At 42.5% G+C, this 19,039-nt stretch overlaps 1 protein-coding gene across 3 annotated transcripts in view; it reads left to right on the forward strand.

Moving 5' to 3' along the window:
- Positions 1-612: 612 nt before the first annotated feature.
- The window catches only part of LOC126263029 (G2/mitotic-specific cyclin-B-like), a 76,587-nt gene continuing 58,160 nt past the window's right edge, over positions 613-19,039 (forward strand). The window contains exons 1-2 of one of the 3 annotated variants that reach the window (XM_049959994.1): positions 613-753; positions 1,074-1,246. In XM_049959994.1, the coding sequence (XP_049815951.1) occupies positions 733-753; positions 1,074-1,246 (194 nt within the window). In that variant the 5' untranslated portion in view covers positions 613-732. Of the gene's footprint in view, positions 754-1,073; positions 1,247-1,312; positions 1,381-2,541; positions 2,751-19,039 lie in introns of those variants that run through there. The other 2 variants (XM_049959996.1, XM_049959995.1) reach the window with 2 other exon arrangements.

Consider the following 19,039-nt stretch of genomic DNA (forward strand, 5'->3'; position numbering starts at 1 on the left):
TGTATGTTGCTGTCTTTTTGTCTCGGTCACTATATTCTTTACTTTTAATCTTACACAAACATGGGTGGTTTCTATATATTTCAATGAATTCACTTACAAACTCTCGAGAACACTGACGAGTATCAGCCATTTTAATGCCCTGTGCGTACAAATACTTAGCAAACAGCTGTTTCGCGCCAGATTTGCGGCGATCTCCTGTCCAAACGCTCCAACTTGTCTGCGCAGATGTGGTTTGAACCCACAGATTTGAGAGGTTTCGCTCAAACCTCCAGGTTTGCACACACCTCAGGTTGGTGCAAATCTTGTGTCCACACGCAACGATCTTTCTGTGCAGATGTTATGTGCGCAGACATTTGCGCAGACAGATCGTTGTGTGTGGACGGGCCTTTATGGATGCAGTGTCGATCGTGTTCTTAAGTTTGGTTAACTCATCTCGTATTCGTTCCGTTAGTATTTATGATTATAAAACTGTTATCCCAGGTCCATGTGCTCGTTTACATTGCCTGTGAATACCAAAGCCAAATACTCGGATACGCAATACCTTATACCTAGCTTTTTTTCGGTCTGTGCTTTTGTAAGGTTGGTAGTGGCTGCCGCGATGTGGTGTTGGCTATGGTGGCTAACGGACTAATGTCTATGGCTGAGTTCAAAATAATGTGGACTATTTAAAATTGTGTGCAGCTCGCTTGCATTGGTGTTGTTCATGCAATCAGTATTTGTGTGTAATAGAGAATGGCATTCCGTACGCATCATGTAAGTAAACATAGAGATGTAATGTTTTGCGATGTTTTATTAATTTTATGAAGTATTTTCCTAATTGGCGGGATATGTCAGTGGTTGTTCTATTCATACCTGCACTACAGTAAGTATTACGAAATTCAGGTCCTGACATTTCGGGATGGATACCCAAGATATTTGTAGTGACTTTCAACAGCTTTTGGACGATATCATATCTTGTCAAAAGCGTCGTTTGTAATCAGCTAGTTGGTGTTAACCAGAGGAGTAAGCAATTCAGTAATTTAGGATTTTACGGCACGTTTTTTCAGTTTCAGTATGTGATGCTTGATTTTTAGCTAAATGTAGCAGGAGCCCAAGTGAAAGCAAGGCCTCCATTACATGGTACGCAAAAGACGTCTGTGCTAGCAGAAATTGGCAATAAATTACGCTCACATAATGTGGAAGAAGATCCGAGGCGTCCACTGAAGCCAACAAATGTCTCCAACGTAATAAGGAAACCTTTGAAAGGGTAAGTAATTGGGATTGTAAGGAATCTCTGAGGAAACAAAATTTTGCGGTAGTGAGAATTGTACTATTGCTTGTGTAGTTGGGGTAAAGTGTAATGGAAGGATATTTTGCGGCTGTCTGTTAAATTCATGTTAGGTATTCAGTGTTTCGTGTAGCCCTAATTTTTTAGGGTTCTGTAGCTTCCTATACTTAAGAATTTAAATTTTGACTTCTAGATGTGTCACAAAATTACTATTATAAATTAAAACTGAACTAATTACAAAGTGTGGTCGTAATGTCACTTCATTTTCAGAAGTTATTTTGGGTGTTTAAAATTATCTTGTAACATCTCCAGATTCTGTGAGATTAGTATTGTGAATATATAATTTCTTTTCTACACCCCTCCCCCCCCTTTATTTTTTTTAACCCCCTCGATTATAAGTTGTAAGTTTTTATGCAGTAATCAAAGTTCTGTTCATTAGTCAGAAAAATTTGCATTTTAAAAGACCTAATGATTCATTGTCGAACATAAGATTCTGTAAATCCCATCCTGAAGCAGCTTCAGGCATGTAGAATATCCAAATTTGCAATTTAGTGGCAGAAGTAGCAACTGAAGGCTACTTATGTGAGGTAGTCAATTTTTCAAAATGACTGTCACAATCGCATTATTTATTTTGCCACCATTTGGTCACTCGCTGGAGTCGTCACCCTGCCTGTGCACGGTTGGTGATGACTCCAGTGAGTGACCAATGGTGTAAATTGTTCTGAAGACGACCCCATCGCGGGTTGAAACAGGTTGGTGGCAAAATAATGTGATTGTCATTTTGAATAATTGATTATAGGTAAATTAATCGCTGTTTATCTCCATACAACTATGTTGTCTAAAAATTTACTTGAAACAAAGCATTCATGTAACCGTACACAGACCACTACCCATGCCCTGTATGTGGCCAGGTCCTTCTGAATACCAACATTAGTCATGTCATTTGATCCAAATTTTCTTCCATGTTGGAGTAGTTGAGGTATTCTTTCAGTTTGTTTCTGAATGTCTGGGGATTTCCAATTTACTGTCTGTTCTTAATGATTGACTATTGAATTGATATGTAAAATTCAATTAAACTACTTCTAGGGATACACAGTTAAGGAAATTTTGATAGTCTAGATCAGTGCCAGATGCATCTAAAATCTGAGAAATGACATGTGGGAATGATTTTGTGACCCTTACACGTTTGACTGAATCAGTTACCCTGTTGAGCCGGAAGTTATTTCATTCTTCATCAAAATTGGTTTCATCTACTGTATAGTGTTCAAATAACTTGGGGGGGGGGGGGAATGCCGTTGGATTACACAGACAAGTGTCAGTATTTTGTCCTGTCATTTATGATCCAAAACAGCAGCAACAGCTTTCAAAAGCTAGTTAAATTTCCTGGTAAAAAACTTACTTGCTGCAGTTTGTTCTTGAAAATTGCAGGGTCTGCATCTGTTGGAAGTATTATCAGTTGTCAACATCACCCAGCTGTATTACTGTAAGTTACGTAATTATTCTTAATTTTAAGAAATTGTAAGTTAGTTGTAGGGCTAATAGCATTGGATTAACACTTCCTCTTGAAACTGAGGACCTACAATCCTTAAAGCAGTAGCCAGTCAGGTTGACTGGAGTAAAAATGTAGTCGTAATTTGCTATAATTACATTACGGCTAACACTGATATTTTTAAAATTGTCTTTATTTTAAGCATTTTTCGTTTTTACTCCATTCCATTTTATTTTTGTTTGCTGTTCCTATAACCGATTTTGTGTATCTTTTTAACCACTTTCTTGTAGATTTCCTTATGTCTTAATATATTCTGTAAATTATCATTTTCAGTTGATTAAGATCTTAGTGACTGGATACACTAGTATATACTGATTGTTTGTGGCGCTACATCGATTTTTTTGTGAGCTTTTTCTACATTTAAATACATACTATGCAAATCACCACATGGTGCAGGAAGGAGGGTACCTTGTACCAATACTATTCATTCCCTTTCCTGTTCCACTCACAAATGGAGCAAAGGGAAAATTGCTCTCTGCCTCTCTATGAGCTCAGATTCTTTTCATGTTGTCTTTGCAGTCCTCGTGCATTACATTTGTTAGTGGTAGTAGAATTGTTCTGCAGTCAGCTGCAAGTGGCAGTATTCAGTGTTTTGTGGAAAGGTCACCTCTCCAGTGATTGCCAGTTGAGTGAGAGCAGTTTCCATAATAGCTGAATGTCGATTGAACGGCCAGTTACAAATCTAGCAGGAGGTGGCACTGCTTGCAGTTATTGAGGGTGCTGGCTGCAGTCATCTTAGAGCTGTGGCTCATATCTGACACAAATGATACCTGTTGTTTAGATCTTGATAAACTGCAGTTTGTGTGGGGAGCTCAGAGAAATGGTGAAGACAGCTGGCCTCCCTCACAGGGTGAAAGCATAGCTTAAAAATGTACCAAGTATTTATTGGGGTCCTTTGGTTTGGGACCAGGTGGAGGGTCCCAACCAGAGGCTCCATCTCTTCATGTGAACATCTTGGCTGCAGACTTGTAGACCTGTTACGGCTGTAGGTATTTATTGTAAATACAAAAAACTATCAAAGTAATTTTCTTAAGAGACCAACTTGGATGCTTTAATATTTTCATCTCTTATGATTAAGTTTTACCAAGGGTAACAAGCTATCTTTTGGGAAGTTCTTGTTTTCAAGAGGAAAAATTTGTTCACATGTAAGGAATGCCTTAAAAAATGTTTCAGTACATTGGTACTAATTATTCGCTTTTACCAGTAATTTGGAGGTAATTTAGACACTTACCTGGAACCATTGTTATAAGTTACATTATGTTTCATTCTTCCCCGATGTCTTCAGTAGTTCCTACATTGTTTTTTATTACTTTATTTTAATTTTGTGTTGCTTTCAGAACTAAAGTTAAATATTTGCACTTTTATTGTTCTTTGTTAACTGTGTGCTGGAGATGATGGACTGCTTTGTGTTACCCTCTTATTGTGTTAAGGGAATGTGCAATGCGGACTACGGGTTTCCCATATTTCCCCTATTTGTATAGAGCAGTGCCACTAAAGAATTTGTATAGGTGATTAGCATTTCACACATCTTGTGTGGCATTTAAGTTTGCCATAAATTGTGTACCCTTTTTTTTTTTTTTTTCCTCTCTCTCCATATAATGGCATGCCTTTGTGTACTGAAGAGCAGCAGAATTTTACTAGTTATATTATTCTTCCACTTCCTCAGCTTATCTAGCTGGTTTATAATAGACATAATACAAATTGATGCCAAAAGATTTTCACTGACATTTGGCTATATTGGCAGTTTCCTAATGACATACTCGAATGAGGTGAAGTGCCATGCGAGCTAGGATAAACTCTTAAGTATACTCGCTAGTACTGTGCAACCCTTGAATTAGCTGTAAGGACTGTTAATTTGAACATGTAACTACTCCATGAGGAAATACAGTGCTTTTTTCCCCCAATGACTGAATATTATCTTTCCTCTATATGACTAAACATTTGTCTTGGATATTTTCCATAATTGTTTTTTTTTTTTTTTTTTTTTTTTTTTTTTTTTTTTTTTTTTTTTTTTTTGTTGCACGTATCTTGTATTTTTGTTCCCCTTTTGAGGAAATTATTCTATGTAACTTGGTCAACATTGACTAATGTTACAATATAGAATCATTTCAGTCCTTCATCTTGGGCTATACACATTCATTTAATTTTGCTTTATTAACATATGGAGACCTTTTCAGGAACATTGACATAAATTGCAGGAAGGTCATCCTCTGACCTTTATAAGTTAGAGACGCCCATTATAGGTGTAAAACTTATGCATAAGTAATGTACCGGTTGTGTCCATGCCGGACATAATTCCTGGCAACTGTTTGAAACTATGAGGTACCTTCCCATTTGTAAATGTGTGGGTTAATTTAGGGCAGTTGAAGATAATAAATTGAGAGACATGGATAAGTAAACCTCAGACTTGGTATTGTTTTTATAGTGCACGATTCTTTCAACTTGTTAAGTGAACTTGATAGTTTCGGCTTCCACCATTACTAGTGTTGTGAAGCTTTTTATGCCTGAAGCATGTAGGCCAATACGTTGATATAATGTATGAGGAGGAGGATACATATTCAGTGTGTGTGTGTGTGTGTGTGTGTGTGTGTGTGTGTGTGTGTGTGTGTGTGTGTGTGTGTAAAATGTTGGAAAACATACTTTGCCTTGTTGTGCTTTAAATTGGAGTTAAAAAGCAAAATTGTATACACAAAATAGTACGATATCGGCATGTGCGCTGTAATTAGTCACAGTATTAAATATAAATAATAATGAAAACGATTTACTATTGCAATTAATAATACATACTTTCACTTAAAGAAGAATAAAACTTCAAATTTCACAAACTTTGATATCCTGGTGGCTGGGTTATGTAGACAATTGAATCTCCGCATGATAGTTTGCTGACATGTTTATGTATCTGGTAACAATTGTAGGTGCAGACAAGACTAGCCGACTCGCTTTATTCATTGACAAAGAATGAAATGAAAATACCACTTACACATACAATAACCATTGTACTTGATGGCTTAGTAAATAAAACGATGTGTATGCCTTGAAAAGTTGTCCTTAAAGTATCTGTTGTTGATCTGTAGGTCAGAATTGTGAACAGGTGAGAACTGAAAACTGTAAACCATTTTTCTTAATGTATATGTTGTATTTCACGGGTAAATGTTGTTTCAGTGTAATGAATTGACAGCTTGGATGCACGAATGTGATGGTCTTTATTCTGGCACTAAAAAAAAGTGCTAACAGTAATGAGACATTAATAATTCTCTCTCTCCCCCCTCCCAATTCAGCACTGCTGTTGTAAAATGGCTCATTGTCATGGTAGCATCCCTGTCTCCTCCTCCAGCTGTGCAACATGGCACCAAACTTTTGTCTCGCGGGGCATAGTTACACGCTACATAAGCGGCAGGACAGAAGGAATACTCCCACAAAGACTTCTTGCATCCCTCCAGCCAACAAGCATATCAGTCTTCCTCTGCCAACCGGAAAGGCTCCAAGAAATCGAACAAAGGCAAACGGTATTCTCCTTCGCCAACACAGAGTTCCTCTTTGACGGTGTTGCCACGCAATACCATCACCCGGCCGACCTCCTTGTCACCAGTGCACATTGCCATCCATTCTTCTGCCGTAGACTCCACAGATTGACGGAGATAGTGCTGACGTATTAGTATATCTCATGGAGCAGGTTCCTCCAGCCTCTATGCCCTGTAGCAGAGTCTTTGATGGCTGGCACTCAGCACCCGCCAATGTGACACTTTGTTTTTTATTTATTTATTTATTATTCTTTTTCTCATCTCCTCTCCTTTCCTCATTGAGGTTCTCCTTTCCTCATTGAGGTTCTCCTTTCCTCATTGAGGTTCTCCTTTCCTCATTGAGGTTCTCCTTTCCTCATTGAGGTTCTCCTTTCCTCATTGAGGTTCTCCTTTCCTCATTGAGGTTCTCCTTTCCTCATTGAGGTTCTCCTTTCCTCATTGAGGTTCTCCTTTCCTCATTGAGGTTCTCCTTTCCTCATTGAGGTTCTCCTTTCCTCATTGAGGTTCTCCTTTCCTCATTGAGGTTCTCCTTTCCTCATTGAGGTTCTCCTTTCCTCATTGAGGTTCTCCTTTCCTCATTGAGGTTCTCCTTCTATGGAAAGTAGGTGGCATTCGGTTAAACAGAGGATTTACCGCTGCTGTTAGAAACGCAGCGTCTGCTTGTTCTCCGCCTCCAGGAAACAAAATTGCAGCTCCCTCCCCCGAGGACGACATTTCGTCTTGTGGATGGGTCGTGCTGCTTACACGGGATGACGTTCAGTCAACCCATCTCGCTGACGACCCACCTTCAAGCTGTCATAGTTAACCTTTCCCTTCCTCACTTGACCTTTCCCCTTTGTACCGTTTACATCCCTCTGTCATTCGATGTCACCAGGGCAGACTTCCCCCAGCTTATTGGGCAGCTACCCCACCCCTTTCTGCTGCTCAGAGACTTCAATATGCATCATCCACTTTTGCATTCTCTCAGAATCTGTCGGAGAGGTGCCCCCTGGCTGACCTCAATCAACTTAACCTCCTCTGTCTTGATGCAGGAGCACCCATGTTCCTTTGACTCCTTTCACACCTATTTGCATGTGTAGCTATCCTTCTGAACTGCCCAGTCTTGCCCATCATCTGGAGTGGTCCGTATGCTCAGACACATACTCGAGCAAGCATTTCCTATGTGCTGTCAGTTTGTTGCCTCCTACCCCACATACCTATACACCCAAATGGCAGCTTACTAAGGCCGACTGGAGGCTTTACTCCTCCCTGGCGACCTTCGATGAACATTTCTCCAGTTGTGATGACCAGGTGAAACATCTAAAACTTTATCATTACTGCTGCAGAACATTCCATTCCTCGCACTTCCTTTTTACTGCCCTGTGTCCTGATCCCTTTGTGGACTGAGGCATGCTGTGACTAAATTTGCATGTGGATATGTGCTCTCTGCATTTTTCAACAGTCATTGTAAGATGCAAACGGTGTTCATCATGAGCAGTTGCATGCACAGTATAGTCGCGTTCTTCAGGATAGCATAAAAGCTAGCTGGATTTCATTCACTAGTTCTTTTAACAGTTCCACTCCCTCTTCAGTTGTGTGGGCCAACTTCTGGTGGCTTCCGGGGACCAAGATCCATTTCCCAATTTCCAACCTGACAGTAGCAGACAATGTCATAATGAACCTTATTGCTATCTCAAACACCTTGGACCACCATTTTGTGGACATTTTGAGCTCCTCCCACTAACAACCTGCCTTTCTCAATCGGAACCGAGTGGAGGAGGCTTTGTGATATCCTTCTCTTTTCAGAATAGTGAGCACTACAGTGCTGACTGTACTACGAGGGAACTGGATTAGGCTCTCACTTCATCCCAATCCTCCACCCCAGTGCCAGATGATGATCATATTCTGATGTTGCAGTACCTACCTTTCTCTTGAGAGCAAGCAATTTCCTCTTCATACTTACAACCGCATCTGGTCAGAGGGCACGTTTCCCAGACACTGGCGTGAACTCGCTGTCATACCCATACCTAAGCCATCACCTCAGTTCTCTTGCCAGCTGTGTTTGTAAGGTGACGGAACATATGATTCGTGTATCGCTGGTATGTTGGCTAGAGTCTAGCAATTTACTAGCCACTTCATAGTGTGGATTTAGATTGTACTGTTCTACAGTTGACCATCTAGTCACTTTTCCCATCCTTCTGGAATTTTTAAAAGGCAGAGTTTGCAACATATTTGTGGGTTCTGCCTTGTCGGACACCTTTATTCAGGAAAATGCTGTGCCTCAGGGTTCCATTGTGAACTTTGTCCTCTTTGCTATCACCATTAAGTCTATCGTGGCTTGTCTCCCACCAAGTGTCTGACTCCCTTTTCGTTGATTATTTTGCTGCCTATTGCTGTTCTCCGTGGACTTGGATCACTGTGCGGTGTCATGAGCGATCTGTCTCTTGCCTCCATTCATGGAGCATCAACAGTGGCTGTCGTCTTTCCACTGACAAAGCCGTTTGTATGAATTTCTGGCGGCACAATTGGTTTCTCCATGTGACCCCAGTTAGTTTTGTGCCCTAGAACAAAACTAACAATTTGTTTCCTCCACCATCTTTACGTATTGGGCCTGTTGCTCTTATTTTTGTTGAAACTACAAAATTCCTGGGGCTCATGCTTGATAGGAAACTTTCTTAATCCTCCCACGTGTGATACCTGGCAGTCCTCGATGTGCTTCCTAGGGAGCAGATCATGCCAGTCTCCTCAGTTTGTTCTGGTCCCTCGTCATTTATGCATCATCACGTCCATCCCTCTGCTGTCTCAATACTATCAACCATTGTGGCATCCGTTTGACCATTGGCGCCTTATACAATAGCCTGGTTGAGAGTCTGTAATCAGAAGCTACTGGACTACTGCTGTCTTACTGCAGTGACTTTCTCCTCGGCAGATGTGTGTGCTGTTAGTCTCCATGCATGGCCACCCATCCTATGACTCCTTCAATGATTCCTTTGATTACCAGGTGGGGTGCCTTCCTCTTCTATTACCTCCTGGAGTTTGCTTTCAGCACTTACTCCGGCAGCGTAACTTGACGCTACCTGCAACGTCCCCGGCGAGTGTGAACCCTTCGCCACCTTGGCTTCGTGTTGCAGCCCGTGTCTGCATTGGCCTTCATTTACTTCCTAAGGACACTACTCCAACGCCCCCCCTCCCAAGGGGCCCACAGCCCGTTTTGTGGGTACGTGTGTGGCGTGCACGGGGCCTTGAGCTATTGCAGTCTCCTTTCTTTCTCCAGACTGCATTACCATCCCTGTTCCTATCTTTCCGTGTCCTTGCTCCTTTCTCCCTGCCCCCTCTTTTCCCTCTTGATGGACTTCTTTATATCAACCTAGCTATCCTCCCAGCTTTGTTTTGGTATTTGCTAAAGTTTAGTTTGCTGTTTCCACTTTCGGCTTTCCCCTTCCTGACCACCCCCTGGGAAGAGGGTCAAGCTTGCCGTCTTGAGTTGAAACTTTTCCCTCAGTAATTGGTTTGCACCGGACAGATGGCGAGAGTTTTGCCACGACCAAGCCTTTGTTTTTCGTGGATATGGTTGAAGATAAATATGGCGAAGTGGAATCCATGAGTAAAATACGGTTCGGTTCTTTGCTCATAAGACATCTTCTGCTGCCCAATCTGAAGCCCTGTGTGCTTATGACCATCTCAGTGACATCCCAGTCTCCATCGCACCCTATCAATCTTTGAACTCAGTATAGGGTATAATTTTCCACTGGGATCTTCTTCTCCAAACTGATGAAGAGCTCCATGCAAACCTTGAGTGGCAAGGAGTCCAATTTAACTGCCGTGTACAGAGAGCCCTAAAAACAATTGCACTGATACAGGCGCCTTTATCCTGGCCTTCGAGGGGGATACCTTCCCAGAGAAAGTAAAGGTGATCGTGTATGAGTGTTATGTAAAACCTTGCATTCCACCACCAGTGAGATGCTTTAAATGCTTACAATTTGGACATGTCTTCCCGCTGCATCAATGATTCCCTCTGCAGTGACTGTTGGCACCTTCTCCATGAGGGAGTGCCTGTGCTCCCCCACCAGTGGACGTCGGTTATAATTCACAGCATCCTCCACGCTTGCTAGCATGCCTGGTGCATGTGACAGAACAACGGATTGAAGAGTACAAGACTTTATGTAGACTTAACTACACAGAGGCTTGTTGACAGTTTGACTGGCTCCATCCCGTGCCTCTAATTTCTACTTTTGCTTCAGTTTCATCCATTCCCCCTCCTACCCCACCCTCTTCCAAGCCCCGCCCTATTCGCCCCCACACCTTCACTCTCCCACTCCTCCTCCCCATCACTACCCATACCCACCCTTCGGGTGCTGCTCCCCCTCCCCTGCCGGAGAAGTGCTCCCCTTCTTTGGCAGCTGCTGGTACTGGAGTGCCCTCCTGGGACCCCCTCTTCCCGGCACCCCCCTGAAAGGCGATCTGCGGGTGCACATCGGGCGCGTGATCCGCAGCTGGTGGGCGCCAAGATTGCCAGGTGTAATTCTGTGCTCGACCTCGCTGCAGTCTGCCCTTCTCTTCCTCCACAAGACAAGAAGCAGAAATGCAAGAACAAGGGCAAGGCCCCTCTGGTACCCTTTGAGGTGGCGCCTTCCCCTTCCCCTTCCCCTTCTCCAGCTAATGAACCCACAGTGCTCGACCCCACCTATATGGACATTACTCCATACTTATCAGTGACTGATGTCGACTCGGCGGCATGACTGGCTCCGGACAGTTAGCTTCCCATTTGCTCTCCAGCTTGAGAATCCTCCAGTGGAATTGTAATGGGTATTTGCATCACCTCCCAGAGTTGCAGCCCCTTCCTTCCTCCTACTCTGCTGCTTGTATTGCTCTCCAGGAGACTCATTTTGTCAATTCTTACTCACCCACCCTTCATGGGTTCCATGCTTTCTGTCGAAACCAAATTGACCACTTGCAGGCTTCTGGTGGTGTTTGCACCTTTGTCTGCAAGGAAATTGTTAGTAAATGGGTTCCCCTCTGTACCACTCTGGAATCAATTGCTGTCAGTGTCCATCTGGCCACTCCAATCACAATCTGTAATCTCGAACTCCTGCCTGACAGGCTGGCCACATCCCTTGCTCTAACCAGCCTTCTTCAACAACACCCTTCTCCCTTCCTGCTTCTAGGGGACTTTAATGCACACAACCCTCTTTGGGGGCAGTAACCACTACTGCCCTGGGCAGGACAGTTAAAGCTGTTCTGGCAGGGCTTGACCTCTGTCTCCTAAACACTGGTGCTCCCATACACTTTAGTGTGGCACATGGAATTTTCTTTGCCATTGACCTCTCCGTCTGAAGTCTCGGCCTTCTTCCCTCCATTCAGTGGGGTGTCCACAATGACTTACAGTGATCATTACTCAATTGTTTTGACCTTCCTTCAGTCTGTCTTGATCAGTCACCCCCCCCCCTTCCTCCCCAGGTGGGCCTTCTCTAAAGCTGATTAGGGTGCCTTCTCCTCTGCTTCACCCCCCCCCCCCCTGCCTGTACTATCAAACAGTAGTATTGATGAGTCTACACAGACTTTGACTGCCGTCATTCTTGCTGCAGCTATTTCAGCCATCCCTTCTTCCTCGGTCCCCCCCCCCCCCCTCCCCCTGTCGGAAGATGATCCCTTGGTCGGCTCTGGAAATTGCTTAAAAGACCACCACCATACTCTTAAACACTTAAAGCGGCACCCTTCTACTGCTCTCCTTCTGGTCTTTAAACGATTCTGCGCCCGGACCAGTTACCTAATCAAATTTCAGAACTGGATTGGCTGGGAACGATATGTGGCTGCCATAGGACCGCACACCCCCTCTTCACAAGTCTGGGCGAAACTCGGGCAAATTTTTGGCCCTAGTCGTTCTACCGGCGTTGCAGGAATTTCTGTGTATGGTGTTCTTAACCATCCGGACTTGGTCGCAGAGCAGTTTCGCTCAAAACTGCCCAAGCCTCTGCATCGACTCGGTATCCGCTCACGTTACTCCTCCTTAAAGAGCGCTCAGAACATCTGCAATCTACTGGGCGCAATCTTAGGCTCTCTCCCATGGCTTTCAGTTTTCGGTGGCCAAGTTGTGTGTCGTGTATTTCTGCCATCACTGTACAGTCCATCCCCATCTAGACCTGTTCTTAGATGGCAAATACCTTGAGGTGGTGGACACCCATGGCTTCTTGGGTCTGGTCTTCGATGCCTGGTTGACATGGCTCCCTCACCTTCGTCAGCTGAAGAGGACGTGCTGGTTACTGGGGTGCAGACCACTCTATTCTCCTGCAACTGTACAATGGACTGGTCCAGTCTCATTAAGCCTACAGGAGTCTGGTCTATGGTTCTGCGTCACCTTAGATGTTGCAGATAGTAGACCCCATCCAGCATTGTGGGCTCCGACTTGCAACTGGTGCCTTCTGGACTAGCCCCATGATTAGCCTTCTTGCAGAGGCAGGGATTCCACCACTGCGAGTTTTGCATCAACAACAGGTGATATCTTATGCGCTCTGCATGCGCTGCACCCCAAAGCACCCTAATTATGGTCTCCTTTATCCAGACACGGAGATCAGCCTCCTGCAGCAGTGGCCACAATGTAGGCTTCCCATGGCTGCCTGCATTAAGTCTCTCTTTTCTGGCCTTGAGCACTTCCCTTTACCATCTCTTTTCTCTGCTCACGCACGTACCCCTACATGGTGCATCTCTCGGCTACAGCTCTGTCTTGACCTCTCCATCAGTTCAAAGGATTCTATCCCTTTGAAAGTCCTTTGCCACAAATTCTACTGTCTCCTCAGTTCATTCCAGGATTCAGAAGTGATTTGTTTTGATGGCTCCGTGGTTGCTGGTCAGACTGGTTATGCTTACACCTATGTGAGACACATGGAACTTTGTTCCTTGCCAGATGGCTGTAGTATTTTTATTGCAGAATTGGTAGCCATCTTGCATGCGGTGGACCATGTCTGCTTCTGCTCAGGACTGTCCTTCACTATCTTTAGTGCTCCGTTGAGCACTTTGCACGCTATCGGCCAGTGCTTCCCTCGCCTCTTGTTGGTCATAGCTATCCAGGACTCCCTTTCTCTCCTTGTTTAACGTGGATGCTCAGTAGTTTTCATTTGGACCCCAGGCCATGTTGGGATCCCTGGCAATGAACTTGCCGATGGACTGGCTAAATTGGCTACTAATGGGCCATCTCTTGCTATTGGCATTCCGGAAATAGACCTTCGCTTGGCATTACGTCATCGGGTTTTGGGACTTCGGAATGCAGAATGGCACCCCCTCCCCCTCCGAACAAGCTCAGGGTGTTAAAGGATTCTAAAACTACGTGGCGGTCCTCCTTACGGTCCTCTCATAAAGCCCGGCTGATCTAGTTTTACGATGTCTTCATGATGGGGTTTTTTATCGATTCAAGTGTGGGACCTTAAATCTTATCAGTGGGTGTAGGGGATGGAGGCAGTCTTGCTCCCCCCCCCCCTTCGCCCCAATCGGACTGGCTTCAATTGTGCTCAGTGGTTCAACCTCTTCCTCTGCCTTCCCACTCCTTTCTTTAAGGGGCCTGTTTTATCTTGAGTGTCTATCTTGTGTACCTGTGCTTCTTCCTTCATACCTCTGTCATCGTTACTTCCTTTCCCTCTTCTCTTCTTCCACCTTCTTCCTTCCTTCTGTCAGTAATTTGTAATTTTGTGGCCATTGCAGTTCCCTCTTATAGTGTGAGGTTTTCTTGGTTTTATTTATTCCAAGGTCAGAGGGACTGATAACCACGTAGTTTTTCCCTTTCTCCAATCCAACAACCAATTACTCCAGTGTTGCTGTATCACTTTGGTTTCATGACCTGTGCACAGAACTTCATGATAGTACCTTAGTGTGATGGCTCTCAGCTCGACTGTGGTGTCGGTGCGCCTTTGTCATTGGCACCTGCGTTGTTTGGTATCTGCTTCCGGAACACTGCTCAATATTTACAGCAGTGCTCTTTGCCCTGTATTGGGCCACACAGTACATCTGGTTGTCCAGGTTTTTGAGTTGAGTCATCTGCTCACTTTCTGTGCCCTCCAAAGCTTCTGTGTGCTGTACACCATCCATACTTTAGTGCAACGGGTCCAGGAAAGCTGTCACTTGCTCACTCTTGACGGAGCCACTGTGACGTTCATGTGGATTCGTGGTCATGCTGGTCTGACAGGAAACGAAGCCACTGATACTGCTGCCAATGCTGCAGTTCTCATACCTCAGCTCTCTAGTTCTTACATTCCCTCTGAATTTTGTGTTTCTTTCTGTCAGCAGGCGGTGTCCCTTTGGTGGCAGCACCAATGGTCCTCCCTTCACAGAAACAAGCTCCGGATTATTAATCCTCTTCCAGTGGCTTGGACGACCTCGTCTCGACCCTCTCGCTGTGAGATCATTTTTAGCTAGGTTGCACATCGGGCACTTTTGATGGTCCACCATTGTCTGAAGGAATGCCATTTTTTTTTATTTTTTTTTTTTTTAACCCCTTACATTGTCATTTGTGTTTGCAGTCAGTTATCATTGGCCATTTTAGCGAGTGACACGCAGACTGTTGACTGCGTTTTACTTTTTATCCATCGAAGCAATATGACAGAGGCCGTTTAATGTTCAGTTCACGCCTCCGTTTGTCTATATCATATTTTATAGACCTTTCTTCATGTCCCTGTTTTTAGTGGTCTTCTCTTCTGTTGTTTTGAGATTAATGTGTAGTTGTTTTTAACTCCTTTGTCTTTGTGTTCTACAGTCCTGATATGTACGCATATGATGATAGTTGTTTCTACACCCTAAAACAAAACAAACATTTCTAATGAAGCATATTTAAACAGATGCAAATGGGACCACTATTTCTGTGGCAGCATGTGAAAATGCTTTATTGGAAGAGCTGCAAGTGGGGCAGAAAGGCGGCTCTCCATTATTACAAATAATGGTACGCGGGACACATTTCACAAGGGATCACATGAATTTAAAAATATTAACATTAACTACAGGTCTCCTGCTGAATCACAATTTCTTTCATGGCCCATGTTGTTTGTCACCTTCTCCAACTTTATATGTAATGTGGATGTCCCATCATTAAAAAGTCAATGTGCAGTTATATGAACTTGACATAAAGTGCTATGGAAAGGTCGTCTCTCTTACCTTTAAGTGAACGTATTCATTTTTTGGATCAAGATGTCAAAGAAAACAATGTTATCTACAAGATAGAAGAGTTCAAAAATAAAATTTCATTCTTTAGGTTTAAATTTGCTTATGAAACTGTTCTTTGCAGATATATAAAGGTGTAACTACATTCATGCATCAAGCTCTCTTGCAATTCTTTGCTCTGGAAAGACCTGTAACAGTGAAATACAACACATTCATTAAGTAAAATGATTAACTGCTTTTCACCTCACACCTTTTCAATTCTGACCCACAGGTACTTTAGGAACAACTTTCCAAGGAATACACGTTGATTTATTCACCAGCTCCTTGTCATGTTGAATGTGGATTGTATGTGTATGGGGCATTTTCATTTCATTCTTTGCCAACGAATAAAGTGAGTTAGGGTAGCCGTATCTGCACTATATCAAGCTGAGATTAAATGGTCTATGTAATCCACTAGTACATCAAAGTTTTTAAAATTAAGTTTGTTTCCAATGGAGTAGTCTTTAAGTGAAAGTAAGTACTATAAATTGCAATACCAAATGCTTTTCATTATTGTTTATGTTTAATGCTATGACTAAAGAATAACAATGCACAAGTGGAGATATTTACTGTTTCCTGTATGAGTTTTTTTTTCTTTCTGAAAACCCACAAATTTAAAACACTTTATCTTCAGAAGTCTTCTAGTTCAGTTCCTTCAGTATCTCTGTGACACTCTGCCTTGGTTCAAACAAACCTGTGGTCATTCATGGTGTCCTTATCTGTATTCGTTTGATATCCCCTGTTAGCCCTATTTGGTGCGGGTCCCATTCAGTTGAGCAATATCCTAGAACCAGTTACACAAGTGATATGTGAGCAGTCTTCTTCCCCAGTATCGTACCAATAAACAGAAGTCTGCTAACTGCTTTACACCTGACTGAATCAGTGTGGTCATTCCATTTCATATTCCTACAAAGTGTTACTCCCAGGCATTTTTGTATGAGTTAAGATTCCATGAGTGACTCACTGATATTATAGTCATGGGATACTACGTTTTTTTCATTTTGAAGTGCAAAATTTTAAATTTCTGGACATTTAAAGCAAGTTGCCAATCTTTGCATGACCTCAAAATCTTATTGAGGTCTGACTGAAAATTTATGCTGCTTCTTTCAGATGGTACTTGATCATAGATAACTGCATCATCTGCAAAAAAAAAAAAAGGCTGAGGTTGCTATTGTCTTAAAGGTCATAGATATACAACATGTACACAGTCCCAACACACTTTATTAGTGAAAAGAACGATTAAATAGAAAGATACATTATAATACATTTATTGATATACAGGTCTGGTGATGAGTGTCCATCAAAGATAACATGCTGTCTCTTCCCTACAAAAAAAGGCCTCAACCTAGTCACAATTTGCACTTGATAACACACAAGATTGTACCACACCTACGCTTACTGTCGAAAGTACAGAGTCAGATGCTTTTCAGAAATCGAGAAGTACTGCATCTACCTGACTGCTTTGATCAAAAACTTTCGGTATGTCATGTGAGAAAAGTCCGAGTTGGGTTTCACGTGATCAATGTTTTTGACATGCATGCTGATTGGCATGGAGATCATTCTGTTAGCTACCTCATCATGTTTGATTTCAGAATATTTTCTAAGATCCTATAACAAATAAACATCCAAGTATTTGATGGTAGTTCTGTGGATTTTTTACCGTCCTCCTTGTAGGCAGATTTGACCTGGGCACTTTTTTGTTCCCCCCCCCCCCCCCCCCCCCCCCAGAGGAATCTACGGTACTTTATAGTTAGAAAAGGGGCCAACTCGTCCACAAAGTCAGTATAGAATCTGACGGGGATTCCATCGGACCCTCGAGCTTTGTCAGATTTAAACAGCTTAAACTGTTTCTCAAACCACTGACACCAATGCTTATTTCATTCCTCTTTAGTGGTAAGAGGATTAAATTAGGACAATTCTCCTGAGTTTTCCTTCAAAGGAACATTTGGAAACAAAGCTAAGCATTTTGGCATTAGATTTGCTACCCTCTATCCATTCCTGTCTCATTCATTAGGGGCTGGACATTAACTTTAGTGCTGTTAACAGCCATTACATACTACCAGAATTTCTTTGGGTTCTGTGAAAGGTCATTGAAAGCTTTGGGCATTGCTGTCTTGACAGTCAAACGCATTTCATGCAACATCTATGTGTAGCCCTATGCTTAGCTTTCCACCTATTATGCAGTAATGTTTGTTTCTGTGGAAGTATTTTTAGTGATCATATACCACAATGGTTCCCTCCCATTATGAATTGTTCTACTGGTTACTATTCTTTTAAACTTGACCTATAGTTCCTCTATGTGCTCTTGCCCTTTGCTGAAAGTTTAAAGTTCATCACTGAGATACAACAGTACTGATATTTTTATTTAAAAAAAAAATCTAATTTACTGAACATATCTTTCTCCCCCCCCCCCCCCCCCAATACTTTGGTAATCATTGTTGCCACAACTGCGTCTTGATCACTGATACTAGATATGGACATCTTGAAAGAGATCAGATATATTAGTTGCCGTTAGATCCAATATAATTTAATCATGAGTGGGGTTCCTAACTATCTGTTCTAAGTAGTGTTTTTAGAAAAGGCATATAATGTTTCACAGGAAGTCTTGTCATGCCCCACCACTAACAAAACTATAATGTTGCCAATTAACTGTTGGATGATTGAAGTCTCCTATACGATTGGTAGCTTGCTTACAAGTGAACTGAGATTTTTCTCTAAACATTTTGGTTGCATTAGGAGAAAAGTCTGGTGGGTGATAGCTTCAGTCAGTTTTATGCCCACCATGATACTGAGTCTTGCCCAAACAGTTTTACATGCAGCTTCATTTTCTATCTCGCTGGATTCGAGTTTCTTGTCTACTTGTGAAAAATACACCACCTGCATTTCCTATTTGCCTATCCTTTAGATATAATTCAAAATTTCCCCAAAAAACCCACTATCATGTTCAGGTTTCAGCCAGCTTTCTGTACCTAATATTATGTTAACTTCACTGCTTTTTCAGGAGGGCTTCAAACTCTCACTTTGTTGTGAATGTCTCGGCAGTTAATCAGGATTTTTACTACAGCTATTGTTATCTGAATTGAATGGATTGTTGTCTAATCTAAGAAGAAAAAGAAAATCTTTGTATGCACCCCACAGTCAGTAGCAACCTCAGATGTGAGGTGCACACCTGACCCAATTAGGGAGACCCTACAGTTCTTAACCCTGTGGCACAAATACAGGAAGTTGCAACCAAGCTAGTTCCCAGCAATGTGATGTCATAGTGCAGTGGTCACAGTGTGTACGGAAGGTCGTAGGTTTGAATCTCGTAAAATACTTCAAAATTTTAATTTTTTTAAATATAATCAAGACTTAATTTTTATTCAGTTAATTGGTGTAAATGTAATTTTATTTCCAGTACTTCGGCATCGTTTTTTATCATTGTTTTGACTTTATGTACTCTTATTTCTCTTCCTATCATTCTTTGTTTGGAATCTGCCTTTATGGCACAAAACAGATAAAAGTTTGAGGTACGAGATCCAGACATTGGTAGATGCTGGAACA

Source organism: Schistocerca nitens, chromosome 6 (genome assembly GCF_023898315.1).
Source record: "Schistocerca nitens isolate TAMUIC-IGC-003100 chromosome 6, iqSchNite1.1, whole genome shotgun sequence".
NCBI lineage: Eukaryota > Metazoa > Arthropoda > Insecta > Orthoptera > Acrididae > Schistocerca > Schistocerca nitens.